Source organism: Dermacentor albipictus, chromosome 3, assembly GCF_038994185.2.
Source record: "Dermacentor albipictus isolate Rhodes 1998 colony chromosome 3, USDA_Dalb.pri_finalv2, whole genome shotgun sequence".
In the NCBI taxonomy this organism is placed as follows: domain Eukaryota; kingdom Metazoa; phylum Arthropoda; class Arachnida; order Ixodida; family Ixodidae; genus Dermacentor; species Dermacentor albipictus.
This window is the reverse complement of record NC_091823.1, coordinates 115,504,007-115,520,756: the sequence shown is the minus strand read 5'-3', so window position 1 is coordinate 115,520,756 and position 16,750 is coordinate 115,504,007. Positions and strand designations below refer to the sequence as shown.

The 16,750-nt window shown below is 44.1% G+C and overlaps 1 protein-coding gene across 1 annotated transcript in view; it reads right to left on the bottom strand.

The window, feature by feature from the left end:
- Positions 1–16,750, bottom strand: part of LOC135916904 (cell adhesion molecule Dscam1-like) — a 257,332-nt gene that overhangs the window by 33,016 nt on the left and 207,566 nt on the right. Inside the window, exons 11-18 of the mRNA XM_065450351.2 lie at positions 11,116–11,418; positions 9,394–9,513; positions 8,068–8,241; positions 6,159–6,306; positions 5,612–5,760; positions 4,617–4,748; positions 3,271–3,438; positions 1,308–1,378 (exon numbers count right to left, since the gene is read on the bottom strand). Of these exons, the coding sequence (XP_065306423.1) occupies positions 1,308–1,378; positions 3,271–3,438; positions 4,617–4,748; positions 5,612–5,760; positions 6,159–6,306; positions 8,068–8,241; positions 9,394–9,513; positions 11,116–11,418 (1,265 nt within the window). The remainder of the gene's footprint in view (positions 1–1,307; positions 1,379–3,270; positions 3,439–4,616; positions 4,749–5,611; positions 5,761–6,158; positions 6,307–8,067; positions 8,242–9,393; positions 9,514–11,115; positions 11,419–16,750) is intronic.

The following is a 16,750-nucleotide window of genomic DNA, read 5'->3' as shown; positions in this document are numbered from 1 at the left end:
GGCACTTGTATGCAAAAAATGAAAACTCCCTATGGAGGTGAAGTAAAGTGCTTCTGGAAAATAAACTCGAATACTCTCAAGTTTCATGACATTGAGTTGACGTCTTTCTTCACAGCGTATTTCATATTTGCCGCACATTCCCCGAATCTCAGCGGTGTTGCCTCTGGAATTATTATTCGATGTGAAAATTCACATATGCAACAGACAGACAGGATAATAGGATGGGAGCAGACTGGCGATTTCTAGAAGAATTTCTGTCAGAGGTGAACGGTCTGTGCTCACGCAAATGCTATTTTGGCCCAGTAAAATGTCACTATGAGGAATGAACAAACTCAAACAGCTATTCTGAACACGGTAACTTAGGTGGAACAGGGAGAGAAATAGTAGAATGAAAAAAAAACTGAAAAACATAAAATAGGTTTTAAATAACGTTTAGTGCGCAAAGAAAGAATCAAGTTTATTTTCTGGAGAATAAGTTGCTTGTGGGCATTATCTCGTCACTGCGACTTGTACGTATTTCCCGCAGTTATTATAACACAATTTTGCGAATCGTCACGCTTACCATAAATGCTCATGACTGATCCCTCATGCTGTACAAATACAGAAAGAAAAAGGCCCCTTATTTTTCAGTATATTCCAAAATATTGGAGCACCATCGGTAACAAGTTCGTTGACAAGAGTGTTCGTTGTGACCATGACTTCAGCCTGGACAGACGCTACAGGGGAACTTTTGTTGCTTCGTCGCACAATAACACAACTTTTTTTATGTTTTCCTATAGTTGGGGGGAGGGGGCAGGGGGGGGGGGGGGGCTTGTTGCATATACCTTATACCTTCTCCTACGTTTGAAAGTGCCCATTGGCACGTCCGGCTGCGACAAAACATTGCTGCATTGCTTATTGCGGAAATTACGCTAACAAAATGTTCGTAATTTTCACTTTAGAAGAACGTGCTGTTCATGTGGATATCATTTCAAACCTTCATCATATTCTTGTGTGCTTGCTCCCAATACGACGTCGAATGCTTCTCTCTTCAGCCCGCTGCCGGCTGTACTCCAGAATATTTTCTAAGATACTGGGTTCATGGCCAGAGCGATTCGCATGGTGCGCATTTTGACACACGTTTCTCTGCGCGTCTGCTGAATGTTTCGGGGCTGCGAAAAATGTTCACGCCTTTTATGCGATACGTAGCGAAGAAAAGTCTGTCTTTAGTTGCCGCCGATGGCGAAATTATCTACGCTCAACAAATAGACATTGGGCACACGGTAGGTTATTTCTCCAAGGTACCCAGGAGTGATCAAGTGTCTCACCTTCCAGGATACTTCTATTTTTCTTGAACTGACAGCCGTCACCTTGACACTTTGAGGAGGTGTTGCAGGCACTGCAAATGTGGTAATAAATGTAAACCAGGCATTGGCGCTCGATTAAAAGAGCACATTATGCTACTGTTTCCTGGCCTCACATGCATTTATTGGACGAAAGCAACTTTTGGATATACAATGTTTCTGAATGTTTTTTTTTGCGTTTGCCAAAAGAACTAATCAAAATTTTGTCCATATGTCATTTTATAAAGCAGCCTTTCCGCCTGTTCGCATGATCTTTATCAGCTCTGCACGCGAGTAGCAACTTATCGATGTGTTAGAGTTGGCTGTTGCCGCGAAATATTCGGAATTTTGAAAATCAAGCCTTTAATTGTCTTTTATCTATTTTATTTTCTCCTTCCTCGTGGACATCGAGAGGAGTACCCATAAAAACATTTCTTGCCTAGGTGAACTTACTGGCACCCGTTAACGCTGGGATTATGCGATGGATTATTTTTATGCGTAGCATATTGCAATCACTCAGTTCATTCAGCCCTTGGGCGTGGCCGCGCAGCCACCATTGAGGGTATGAACCATTGTTCATTGCTGCGCGTCTCATATGTGGGTCTATTCTTTTTTAAGTTTGCTATGTTTGTTATTAAGTTGCTTCTATTTTTATGCGTTGCATATTGCAATCACTCAGTTCAGCCCTTGGGCGCGGCCGGGCAGCCACCATTGACCTTTAGCGCAACCACGTGACGTGACGTCACGACAGCCGGAGGAAAAGCTGGGCCCCAACTCGCGCAATATGCAACGCATTCTTGGCTTAACCAAGCTAAGCCTGGCCATTTTTTTACACCATAAAGATTTTCTTTAAGTGCTGTAAACGTGTCGAACGTTACATCTTTGCAGATAAGTTTTTCGGCAAGGCAGACATACTTTGCCGCTAATAACGTGAGTATCAGTAAACTAATTAACCAACAATTGGTAATTTACTTATCGTTCAGAACTTTGGGGCAGTTCTTTAGATAATCAATTTGTCGTGAGGGAAAAGCCTTTGAAACGATGGCTTGAGGGGTCTTTTGCCCCCTTTGCTTGCCACAACGTCGCGGCCAGTCGCGTCAAATACTAATACGACACGTTTCGCGAAACAAGAATCTGCCGCGACGTGCTGCATTCGCACCTGTCGCGACATGCGCCATTATTAAAACTATTGCGTTGCACTTCGTCAGGGGGCAGTTCCCTTTGACGTAGCTTCCACGTGCTCTCGATTTCGATATTGTTTGGATTGAGCGTTGAAATTCCATAATGAATTTCTCAAGATAACTGCGTTTTTAAGTTCATCTTTTTTTAAACAGAGGTGCAATGAGATACGACTGCCTGCAATTGTGCCAAATAAACAACTGCTTCGAAGACTATTGTAAAAACATTTTTAACAGTTTTTCTTGATAATACTTCTGATACTTAGGTTGTTAGCGGCAAAACATGTCTGCGTCACCGAAGAACTTATTTGCAACAGCGCCATGTTCGCTACGCTTATAGACGTTTTATAAAAAACGTGCAGGGTGTAAAAAAGCACCTTTTACACATATAGAGTGTTGTAATCGCCTTCATCTTTTGATAACACTATTGATGTCGCTATTTATTCGGTCACTGCTACAAGTACAAGTTTCACACGAAGCTATAGGTGGCTTAGTGCGAAGCTCTTTTTCCGTGTTCTGCCTGATGTTGCTCACAAGAAAAAAGCTTATTGCTGAAAAAGTTCCCGCAAGATATTTTCTTTTTAGTGGAATATATTTTCGTTTAGCTGCACCTAACAACCCGTGTATTCAGCAAGTTTCGACAAATAATAAAACGTTTCCTTTATGGGTTTTTTACGCCTCATCATCCAAAGGTTAAATGTATCCTATCACTATAGGCCTAACTGCAGAGTATTTTACTTGTAGGGTGGCTTTGCAACATCGCACCGTACCTTCTCCGTCGGTGACGACAGTGAGTGCCTCGCTGGGAGGCCCAACCCCGATGGCGTTCTGGGCCAGAACGCGGAAGTTGTACTCGGCGAGGGGCTGCAGGTCCTGCACCGTCACCTGGCTCTGGTCCGACTCGGCCACCATTTCGCTCAGCTGTTTCTCCCACGACTCTGCGGAAACACGCGTTGCACGCGTCATCTTTCAATGTTGGTTTGGCAATGACATAGGTGGCGGAGCCCATTCAGCCTGAGTGCGAAATATGTCTTTCAGAGCAAGGCTTAACCCCCGTACAAGCCAACCTCGACACGAAGCTCTTCCTCGACTCCGACAAGTGGTCTGAAGTGCCGCCCCTAAACTGAAGAGGACATTACGCTTCCGAAACATTCGTCGGTTATTCATACGGCTAGACGTATCACGATAAGTGCTCTTTTAGTCGAACGCGCTTGTGTAGTTGCCGTGAGCATCTGGCTAGAAATATTTCGCTCGAGAATCGCCTCGTAAAGTACTTTCTTAAGCCGAGACGGTGTGTCAAGCAGGGGAACATTCTAGAGTATAACGGGAAAGCCTGTTACTTAGCACTGCTTCCGTCACCAAAACTGTGCGGCTGCGCACCTTAACGTAGCAGCATCCAAATGAAAAAGAGTGGTTATTAGGGCGTCTCTGAATGAAAGTGATTCGCAGAATGACTCTGGCGCACACTTGCAAGCACACGTGTACCTGAACGCATGCGCGCCAGATGAAAGGATCGACAAGCTGCATGAATCGATAGGGACATATTTTTAAATTGCTGTCGTCAGCAATTCCTGAGTGTCGAGTCGCATCGTTACAGCGTCCTGACATTGTGAATGTGGCTGGCTGCCGTAAACAACGTGAGCGTTCCTCCACATATGCACTGGCTGTAAAGGTGAATAAAAGTAAAACTCGTCAATGTTGGAAGCCATAGCCTATATTTTTCTGCGTCGTCACCGTTACAAGAGCAGATCGATCAGCGTGGTTAAATTGGGTTACTAGAACAGGCTAGGACGTGCATCTGCGGTTGTCTCGATGCTATGCCACGCATCCATGCATGTCCTCCTCGATATCACATGTCATCTTTTTCACGATTCATGTTGAGCTGGCAAGATGCTCTTCGTGTATACGCTATCCTTAAGCAATCAATACTACGTTTGGGATTACCTTTTAATGTTTATTTACAGGAGACATTCCTGAGTATCGCTTTCTCCACCGTCCCAAATTTCGACAGTTTGTTAGATGCCCAGGCAAATGATGATTCTACCTTGAAACTTCTCTGAAGGAACTGTTTCTCGCGAAGGCATTTACGAGGATTCACATTTTCGCGCAATCTTACCTGCGCTCCTCTTGTACTGCACGATGTACTTGGTAATCGGAGAGTTGCCATCACCCGGACTCTTCCACAGAATGGTAACAGATCGGCTGAGTACGTTGAGTACTTCCGGTCTTGGAGGCTGTTCCGGCCGGTCTAGTGAAAGTAAAGATGGCGGGTATGTGTAACGTAACATCGCCTTTGAGTATCCAAAGATAACCCCTAAGTTTTTACCAAGTGGTTTAACTGCACGTTAAAGGAATCCTAACACGAAAGTGCTGTTACGGGATTGACAATTATCTGATGTAGCAAAAAAAACCGCGATACAACATTTGTGTCAGTACTCCTCTGAACGTTGTGTTCAGTGCAGTTCTCAAAACCCTTTGAATGCAGAGAGTTTTAGAGCGGGCTCGAAAGTGTCGCTGAAATTTTTGGGAACAGTAGCAGTTTGCCTGAGTTGTCACGTAGATTTTAAAATGCGCAAGCGAGGAGGCAGGTTCTGCCTGAGAAATTACCGTGCTATAGTTCCACAGCACTTCCTTGAAAGTACACTATGCGTCGTGTCCAATTCAACGGACGTTGCTGCTAGCGACTTGTTAGTACTTGAATGTCTACGCACCACGAGAGTATTGAAATCCAGTGTGAGAAGAGTGAGCACGTAGTATGTACAGTATTGTGTGCACAATAATTTACAGAATGACCGGCTTACTAATATAATGAAATATACCATAATCAATGTAACTAAGCTACTGTAATGTAAACAAGCGAAGTTTTGTAAGAAAATATTCGGAAATATCAGGATGTTTATATCCTGGAGAGGTGAACTGCTGTCAAACTATGTTGTCTCTATCTGTGACCTGTTTTCTGGTTTGTGCGAACGCGAAAGCGCAACCGCAAATAAGTCGATGTGCCCACATCGGCCAGATTTACCTGCGGATTATTCGTTCAAGGAACAAAGGAACAGCTATTTGATTTTCTAACAAGTGGCAAGATGCAGCGAGCTTGTTGGTGAGGCCTACCTTGTATAGAGAGATGGGTCACCTGCTCGTCTTGTCCATACGAGTTTGACACGTCGCACCTGAAGGTACCGGTGTCATTCTTCTCAGCAAACAGGATTACTAGTTCCGACCAGGGTGTGTCTTCGCCAGAGTGATCTTCGATCGAGTACCTGCCACCGCGAGAAGTGAAAGCAACGTTCACGCGTACACGCATACGAAACTGGTTCGCGAGATCGAATGAGCGTATTCAAACCGATCAAAACTTCACGTCGTTTCTGTGGACTACCGTCTGCCTAAGATGCTATTTTCTGCAACACTGGGAAGACGTCGATATTGCAGAATCCTCCCAGCTGATCTAGTTCATGATTAAATCTGTTACACTTAATTATTACCCAAGTTTTGATCATGTGTAGCGTTCTCCATTGTAGAAGGCCTGCAGTAAGACATTTTTTTCCTGAGCAGTTAACTTCATGGAACACATAGTAAAGCCACCCTGCCCAAACCTCACAAGGAACCATTAAATCTCGGTCTCTCTCTCCTGTTCGTGAACAAAGAGTCTATGACCTACCTGGGACTTGAAAATGACTTAATGGGTTTGCTGTCCTTGGACCAGAAAAATCTGATGGGCTTGTCCCCAGTGGCTTCGCAGCGAAGCTTCACGACCTGGCCTCTTGCTGTCGTTTGGGACATGAAATGCTGCCGTACCTTGGCCGGAGCTGAAATAGAAGTTTAAGAAGAAAAGAAAGAGGCCTTGGTCCCGCATTTTTATACTTTCAATCCACGGTAGTTGCAATGTTTACTTATTTTGTCAGGTGTAAAAATTATTGGGACGTTCTAAAACTGCGATTTCGCCACTAATGTTTCAGTGTTGTGAATATAACAGTAGCTATATGTTTCTTCATGGGGTGTGAGCTGTTTATATGGTTAAGCAGTCTTGGTTTCGTTTCACAATCAGGTGAGCGATGTTAATGAAATTTCTTGAACTTGATGGCTGCTTAAGCTCATGGTAATACAGAATGTCTTAAATTTTTTCCTTAATCGCCAATAAATAGAGAGAAAAATGCCAGAAAAGCATGGGGTTTAGAGATTTATAACAGTATAAGTGAGAGAAATTTAAACTCTGCATTCTAAAGGAGGCGCGGCCTTGTTGGCGTGAATACACAAGCCCCTACTTCTTGCGAATTGACAGTTATGTCATGTTATATGCCAATGAAAATGCAGTTCTAATGAAGAAGTATCGACACTCATTGATAAAATCTAAACGACGCGAAGCGTGTTTGATTTACTGAAGTATCGGCGGGTAGCGCATGACGTTGGCAAAGCCTCGTCGCCTGTAGCTGTCATCTGTCTGTGTAAATGGTACGAAGGCGATGTCTGATACTTGTCGAGCGAAGAATGTTGATGAGCGACGTATGCACGGAGAGGTACGAGACATATCTTGAGTTTTATGAGACATAATCTTGAGTTTTATGTCTGCGTAAGTATCGGCGAGTTGGTTCGCGCCTTCGCATCTTCTTTAACGTATAGCCTGTGAAATTGTATATTCCATAAATTTCATGTTTGTAACAACGCGTTTCTCACTGGCATTCGCACTTATGTTAGAGCATTGTCATTCACTGGCCACTCACTATCGTGTGTTATGGGCTATTGCAGATTGCATGTGCAAGGTTCTATTAGGGTATTTTTTACTCATCCAAGTATTTAACGTTCTTGTAAAACGCATAACATGAGGACTTTGCTTTCGACAACTCCAGACGTGCAGTTTTGAAACGCTATAACAATACGGGCACAAATATCTATGCCGCTATGCACCTCTATTTTCATCATTCGAGTGAGAATTATCCTGTTTAGAAAATATTGTTTGTGAGAAACAAAGTTTGGCAATATTATACGAGATCAAGTATGATTAGTATCAATGAGATGTAGTAGTATGATTAGTAGTATGAGAGCTTATCGGTCACTGAAAGCATGATAAATTGTTCTTGTCAGGTTTCTTGTTTTGTTTTCTAGCAGTTACATTTAAGGTTTAAGTTAATGTTAAAATTTTCCGGTTCCTTACAGTGGCTATTTTCCAGAGTTGGCTCGAAGAAAGCTCATCTGATAAATGCAGTGCAGCCCGATGGAGCCACAAGAAAGGGAAGCAGAAATAAATCACGATGCATTTCAGTCTCTCGTCGACTTATCCGCGGTTAAGTGGCTTCAAGCATGCCACTCTGAGCAGCTACAGAACAGGTGTCGCACGAAGAAAGGCGAAAAGTTTAGCACATGTGCCTCTCTTTTATCGATAACTTATTTTGTATATAGTAACTTATTACCGCTATGAATTGGTGAGCTAAAGTAGGCTTACACGCCTAAACTTGCGTCCGTATGTGCGATTGACAGTGTGCCTTTCTTTGCCTCCGATTTCCGTCTTCCTTTTTACAGTTCACGATGGCCATCTCTGAAACTGTGGCCGAGCATCAGAGTGCCTTACTCACAATGAACGTTGACCTGTACGACGGTGTACAGTGGCAGCCCAACGCCATTGGTGGCCTCGCACATGTATCCGCCGGCGTCCAACGTCTCCACCTCTTGTATGACCAGCGAACCATTCACGAGCGACTGCATTCGGGAGCTGCTGATGACCGTGCGAAATTCGGTACCCTGCAGCCCTGTGATGAGAAAAGTTCAATTTGATGCCAAAGCTAGTCACCATGTTGTATGCGTTTCTTAATAATAGAATTTTCAGGACAGCGCTTTGATCGGAATGTGTGCTTGGGAGGGAGCTAAATTTTGTTGCAATTGTTGACAAAATTAAAGCTAACAACAGACCGAACAAAAATAAGCCTAACTTCAAGATATAGAAACCTCTTAGTTCTTAGTTCAATTGCAGGACAACGACAAACCATAGAAAGTTACCAGCTCACCATGAAATGAAGTGCGGAAAAGCTTTTTTTTTTCTTTCTTTTCTTTAACATACAGGTGCTGTCACGTGAGGAATGGTTGATTAAAAACTGATGTTTTCTCTTACAATTTCAGGTACCGTCCTGAATATCAGCCATTTCTCTCGTCAATTAATTGGTCGGAAACACAGCACGTCATACTTTACGCTGTTAATGTTCTTTCGTGGTTTCAGACACTTGACTTACTTTGGACTGCCTTGGAAGCAACAAAACGAAGTACAAAGGAATTACTATCAAAATTTTGGTTATTCGCTCGTGGTAGTAGTACAACAAACAGCTCTGATGCAACATTTCATAGGTCCTGTTATACCTTGCCTGTAATGACTGAAATAAAAAGAATACGATTGGTTCGTCTTTTGTTTTCTTTTTGCTTTCTGTTCTAGTATATACGAATGTTTACAGAGGTCGCGCTAAATTTCTAATTGATATTGGTTCACGCATTTCAATGTTTTCTTCATTCACTCAGATTTTGCCAATTGTAAATTTATGTACACCCGTGAGCAAAAGTATACGACCACATGGTCATGGAAGACACAGAATTTCCTTGTAATTAACAGGCATAACCGGAAGCTGACGAGTGCCCTAGGAAATTCGTAATGCCAAGTTTGGACTGGAGTTTTTAATTAGAAGTTGCATTCGCAGACAGAGGAGAAAATGAGTTTTATCTCGTAATCCCGGGTCCGTACACTTTTGCTCAAGGGTGCACATCATGTACCGAGGGACAGACCGCTTTCACTATAGTTGTAGCAGATTCAATTGTGCTAGAACCAAAATACTCATGGGTGTGTTTTATTGTTGTTTTTCGTACATCACGTCCCCTCTGTCTTCATAAGATAAGATGATTTAGGAGAAACAGCACACCTGCCGACTTTTTCCAGCGCACTCTGGGTTCCGGGGTGCCGTCAGCCTGGCAGTCCAGGATTATGCGATCGCCTGTCGTCACCGTGGTGTCTTTGGGCTCCAACCGCCATCTCGGTGGAGCTGCGTGAATAACGCCAATCAAAGCACAGCACACATAAGGTCACACGAATGATTGAAGTACTTAAGAAAATTTATTATGCTCTTGAATATGAAAAATTTTTGCCGTGAAGCTCGTTGTTTAGGTTATCCGGCTCAGCGATGTCACCCTGCGTGTTTCGTGGTGAAGTCGCCTAGATCGCAAGATACCATATACTGGGTCGACATTACTACAGCTGCGCGAGCAATATTTTCTGCCTTTTGTTCCTTCTGTGGTACGCTGTGAGCACATATTTCTACGCATTACTTTTCAGCGGCTTCTCGCAAGAAAAACACGTATATCATAGACAAGGAGCGACACCTAAAACCAAGTGTATACGGTAGCCAGACATTACATAGCCTTTACATATTCATTATAGCTGGTGTCGCCTCAAAGTCATCAACATCGGTTGTTCTTCGTTGTTTGTCGTGCTGCACGTTTGAACCTGCAGCACAAAACACTTCCGCTTTTGGGGGGGCGAGTGTTGCACTTTTCCGTAGTATTTTCCTCCCCACCTTCGTTCGCACTTTCAGGCTGCGGTGGTAGGTAGGAATGGCTTAATAAATTAAAAAGCGCGCATACGCAGCCATACCGAAAGCAGTGGCTCCCTGACTATGGCGTTGTGCAGCCGAGCACAACATGGCGGATTTAGTTTGCGGCCGTGGCGGCCACATGTCGACGGAGCCTGATTTCAAACGCACTCGCGTACCACGTTCGTGGTTTCAAAGAGCCAGAGGTGGTCGGAGCCTTTCCTTATGGCGACTCTTGCAGCCCCTGTGGGACGTTTAGCCCAATAAAGTAAATAACCAATGTAACCCATAAATAAAAGAAATCCATCAGTGTTTCAATCAGTCAATGAAGTGGCTTTTAAAGCAATCAATCAATCATCGCGGCACTTTCACAAAGTAGACCTGACGAATTGCACCAAAATCAGGACAAGAGCGGAAACTTATTGGCCGATAAATGCCGCAGCGCACCTGGCCAAAGCCGAGTGATACTTCGGGCGGCCCCTCTGAGCAAGCGGTTAAAGCACATGGAAGCAATGAAGAACAAAAGCTCGACTAATATAAGGCAATAGTCTGGTTATTTCCTATGTAAGGTATTCTCCTTAGACGACTATTATAAATAATATGATACATGGTAACGCGAATCAAGCAACGTTTTTCTAACGAAAATATGGCGCGTTATTTTTTGGCCGTAATTTTGCGCAATGCGAGAAGCTACGTTAGCTTTGACATGCTTGCACGAGAACAGTCCAATGAACTGCAGTTATTGTCCGGGCCGTGAGGCCATTGGCAGATTTCTCACGAATGCTACGGCATAATGCACCTCATCTTACGAATCTAAAAATTGGAAGAACGGTAAAGGGGAAGGGAAAGCATTAGAAAGACGGAAAAGAATAGTGATGGTAAATAATAACAGTAATCGCATCCCCTATTCTCCTTCTAGTGCAGTGTTTTATAGAAACGGTGCCAGTATCCACTGGAACGCCATTGTAAATAAATTAAAACTTAATAGAGCTGGCTTTTTTGTTTACATTTTCCCGTACTAGAACGCTCGATGAACGAATGCACATGGGTACTGACCGTAAACGACGAGCGGCGCCGAGTAATTGATGAAGGCGGCCTCGTTGGCAGCCAGGCACGTGTACACAGCCGTGTGCTCCTCGCGCAGCGACCTGAACACCAGCGTCGAGATGAAGTCGTCCACGTGGCCCGAGGAGATGCCCACCGCGGAGGTGGCAGAAGAGGCGGAGTCCAGAGGCACGCCATCTCGCAGCCACGACAGCCGTATGGGCGGGTCTCCCTCGGGCACGCTGCAGGTGACGCTGGCGCGAGAGCCCAGCTGTGGCTTCTCGGGAAACGAGAAGGGCGTTATGGACGGTGGTACTGCGAACGACCGCCATAGGTACAGACAAAACTATTAGTACAGGTAGTCGCAGATACAGATAAAGTACGAAAGTGTGTTCAAAAACTACATTTCATTCTCATTCCTTCGGCACTATGTCTTCTTGGCGTCAACTGGACTGGTTGTCAGAGCTATTGATGAAGGCGTGAGTACTTCGTATCTAAACCAGCACGCGCCCAACAGAAGCGCTTCTGTCTGTAAAGCGTGCTCTGCCGCAAGCGCATGCTGTTTAGGGGAAACCATCTCTTGCGAGAAGATATTGTACGTATAAAATTCCTACATCTGGTTTTCGTTTAGTACAATAGCCGCCAGTAAAGTATGCAGATAAAAAACATGTACTTGTTTGAATTATTAAAGCAACTGATGAATGCGTGAGTGGTTCGTATCTAAACCAGCACGCGCCCAACAGAAGTGCTTCTGTTTGTAAAGCGTGCTCTGCCGCAAACGCATCCTCGTTAAGGCAAAGCATCCCTAGCGAGAAAATATTGTACATATAAAATTCCTACACCTGGTTTTCGTTTAGCACGATAACTGCCAGTAAAGCATTCAGATAAAAAACACATTCTTGTTTGAATTATTAAACCAACGTTTTTTTATCATTGGTGGGTAAGGGCCCCATTACCCGCGATGTAGAAGGAATAATTGTAGATAAACAGCATATTTAATTTCATAAATACCTCTGCTTACGGTATTATCGTGAAGGTTCCACGCTTAACAAAAGGAAAACCCCGTAAGAGTCCCGGCCCAATTATTAAAACTGTCATCAATGCGCATTAAAAGTAATAAATTATTCACGGAATCGAGTAGTGATGCGAACGAAAGAGGAACGATATCCTCAAAAGCCTGCACAGGATCCTCTTTTTCAAGTTATTATACTGTTGGCACGCACAATGTATTGTGGCGGATAAAGGTGCGTCTCCTAAATGTATTGACATCTTCTTCAACCTACGTTGATCGATAAGCGGGAGTGGGGGGGGGGGGGGGTATAGTGTACCTATGTATTCGCCTTCCACTGCATCTAACGTGGCCGATTTTAAGCAAAACATTTCAAAACTTTCAGGCTGTTTGTGATGTATGCCTTCTAATGGTGTGGTAAATATCGCACGAAAATACTGAATATTGTTGAATATATTAAAATATCATTTTTAAATATTTTTTTCTTCCTTAAGGAACATTCCTGGAAATTCTATGCAGGCAAATACTTCCAATTTTCCTGGCATATTTAAGTGCTCTGGGCTTTGTTCTGAACCAAATGAATAATTGTAACAATGACCATTGTATATTAAACAAATTTTAACTGCAAATGACTCAAATCATAAGCCATTTTCTTTGGTAAAGCTTGTAGTAAAAGCAAAGTCCTGGTGGCATCACATCTCATTTGGTTCAGCAGGTGTCACAAGCATTCAGGAAAAATTCACAAAAAAAACGATCTATTTGGAAAGTACAGCGGTTGCAGAGAAAGTTGCAAAAGTGGTGTTATGATAAAACGTGACACAGATGTTTGACGTGATACTGAAGTACTAATAACATTCAGGCGACAACAGACGTAACATTTCTAAAATGTTGTGCAACGTACTAAAGACAATTATACATGTTGAATAGACAATAACCCACAAAACGCCAGATATACGTCTCCCAACATTTCTTCTCTGGGAATAGGCGTGTTTCACTCCATTTTAATACACTTCCCCGCGCTCATCTGAGGATGCGACTTGGTGCGAACATCTGCCATGGATGCTGGCATATCTTGGCGATAAAATATAAACTAGTATTTTTAGTCACTTATGCTATCCATCCTCACTTAAATAATAGCACGTACATACGGCCTTCATATAGTCGTTTTTTTTTAGATTATCTAGATTTTTTAAGATAAGTTGTCGCTGATAGTACACATACAATTCTTCAACTAGGTTACTCGAACAAGTGGACGAGAAATGAAAATGCACAATCATAAAAACTAACAAAATTTTTAAGAGAATTGGGCTTTTAACTAATTAAGGCTTGTGTTAGGGCTAGTTGGAATGTCATAATTAGAAAACAACGCTGCAGAAATTAATGCACACATACAAAACGTGAACACGGGCGAAGACAATGAAGCACTTCTATCAATTGATTTCTTAGAAACTTATTGTGCACCGTGCGTAGTTGTTTGCGCACTGACGTTTCTGCTCAGAGCTTGCCTCCCCCCGTGTTTTTTTTCTAGTACATAAGTTGATTGAAGCGCTTCATCGTCTGCGCTCGTGTTCACGTTTTGTGTGTGCGTCATACCTACTGCTGTGCTGTGTGCAAATTATTTACTAATTACTTTACGGTATATAATTTTAGGAGTTGTAGCAGGTGAGCTTGCTAGACAAATTACCTTGGAACGAATTCTGAGGATGGCACCGGTTGCGAGATAATCCCCGACAAACTCGCGGTTAGATTGTTCTCATGCACGACTAAATTTTTTAGGAAAGCCCGTTTTATGCATTCACGCACAAAAGGAACTGGAGTAGCATGTACGAGGGCAAATCAGAAAGTATTTGCCCCTATTTTTATTAGCTAAAATAAGGTACATCTAGGTTACTAATAAGGTTCATAATTCATAATAATTCATAATAAGGTAATAAGGTTCAACTGGGTTACTCGATGAAGTGGGCATTACTTCCACGAGAAATGAAAATGCGCAATCAAAAAAGCCAACAAAATTTTTAGAATAATTGGGCTTTTAACTAATTAGGGCATATCTGGAGAGCCATGCATGAGGGCAAATCAGAACGTATTTCCCCAATTTTTTATTAGCCAAAATAAGGCACATACAAGCAACTACAGATGTACGTGCTATTTTACGCATCTTACACTATACTTTCTGCATTGTCCTCACACAGGTTCATACATTTGTTCCAGCGCAAGACTAAATTTGAGGTGCTCCTGTCGTAGAATTCGTCCAGCTGACTGTGGAACCATCGTCGGACTCCTGTCTTGGCGTCATCGTTGCACGAGAATGGCCATCTTTCGAGGAACTTCTTCACCGTACCGAAAACATGGAAATCACTAGGGGCGAGGTCCGGACTGTATGGCGGGGAGTCCAGACACTCACAGTGAAATGACCGGAGCTTGTCGGTCGTTTTGATTGTCACATGGGGCCTCGCATTGTCGCAGAGGATAACCGTGTTGTCCACACCTAGATTCTCTAGGCGTTTTCGCCTGATGGCAGCCAGCAGACGCGACAGCGTTGAAGAATAATTGTCGGCATTAATGGTTGCACCTTGTCGCATGAAATCCAGCAGGGCAAGAGCGGTCCTCAGTGATCCCAGAAGACCGCTAACATCACTTACCCAACATATGAGCAGAGTACTGGACCAGTTGGACAATTGTCCACTTTCAGAACTAAAAGCTTTAGGCCAATGCTCCGAAAGAACATCCGCGTTGAAGGCCTTACTCGCGCTATTAAGGTTCTTGCGGTCTACGGGGCTTCCCGACAGACTCTAAGAATTCCGCCCCCTACCACTCTGTAGCGTACGCGCTTTGTTCGTGCTTGTCTCCCTTTCTTTCTATCTCCCCCTTCCACTCTGTTTCTCTTTTTATCCCTCTTAACCCTTCCCCCTGCGCAGGGTAGCCAACCGGAACTACCTCTGGTTAACCTCCCTGCCTTACTCTGCATTATTTTCTCTGTCTGAACAGAATTTTCCTGTCACAGGCGAACCCAGATGTTTCCACACCATGCTCCGCTGCTTCGATTCCGGCGTGAAATGCAGTATCCCCGTTTCATCGCCAGTAATAATGTGGTCCAGGAAACGTTCACCCTCCTCGGCGTACCATTGCAGATTCGCTGGCCTTTCATCAAGTTATCTAACTCCTTAGGCACCCACCGACATGAAACATGCCGGTACCCTATGGAGGCGTCAACGACGTCGCCAACACTCCCATGAGAAATGCCAAGAAAGAGAGAATGGGGGGGGGGGCAGGGGGCGTATAAGGAAGACAGAGATGTTAATCATCCAAGAGCCCAGTTGGCTACCCTACACTGGGGGAAGGGAGAGGGGGAGTGAGAGATGGTAGAGAGATATATAAGTGGTATAGAGACGTGCACGGACAGTACGAACGAGACGTTCTCAGGAAGCACAAAAGTGCCTTCACTGCCATCTGAGACGGTGATCGGTGGGGACGGTCTTCTAGTACTGTCTGTTCCCTCAGAGGACGATCATCTAGTATCCTGAATTTGTTGGACATAGATTGTATTTGTGCTTCAAATTGAGGGCAGTGGCACTATAAGCGGTCAATGTTCTCTTTGCATCCGCAAACATCACGTGCAGAACTGTCAGCCATTTCAATTAGTACTGAATAAGCTTTCATGAAGGCAACTACCGGCTACAACCGACACAGAAGAGATGCTTCGCGTCGGTGCAGTCCGGCCGGAGGCCTCAGTTGCAGTGACGGGTTTAGTCTGTGCAGCTTTGTGCGCCTTGCATGTGCGGTATTCCACTCTGCTAAGGAGAATGTGCGTGCTAGAATGCGAAGTTGTCTCGCATCGTCTGTCCTTGAGAGAGGAATGAAGACGCAGCGGTCCTCTTTGTTTGACTTCCGAGCTGCCTTATCTGAGTCATCATTTCAACCAGTACCGCAATGGCCTGGTAACCATTTAAAAGTGATATCATGGCCTTTTTCTCTCAAGGGATGGATGAGTTCCACGATTTCGCACGTGAGCTGATTGCGAGTTTCATGTCGGAGAAATGACTGTACAAATTGCAAGGCCGGCCGGCCTCGAATCACAGAAGACTGCCCATTTATCAAATGAAGTGCGTCGCGGAGAGCCGCATGCTCGGAATGTGTAGACGTGGTGATATGGGAAGTCTTGAACAGCTGAGTTATTCCCATTGTTGGCATAACTACGAAATGCCAAGCTCCCAGGAAATTGAAAGAGCGTAGGTTAGGGCTTGTTGGTATTCCATAACTGAGCTTTTTTTAGCGCACAAAAAGGGACGAGAGACAGTGGCAAGACGCGCTGTGTCCGCGTCTTGCCACTGTCTCTCGTCCCTTTTTGTGCGCTAAAAAAGATCAGTCCTAGGAATTGTCCTTGAGGTGCACCCGCCGATCCGCTTTCACCATTGAATCTACTCGGGAAATGTTGTCATCAGTCAGCGACGCATGGCGGCCTCCCCGAACACTCATTGTTGGCAAGTCGTCTTCGCGCCCTTTTGCGAACTCGCAACACCACCACCTTACACTTCTCAAAGCGAGACACCTTTCCCCATAGGTGGGCTGCAATTTTCTGCGGATTTCGATGGGCGTTCGTCACTTGCTCCATAGAAAACGAATCACACTTCGTTGCTC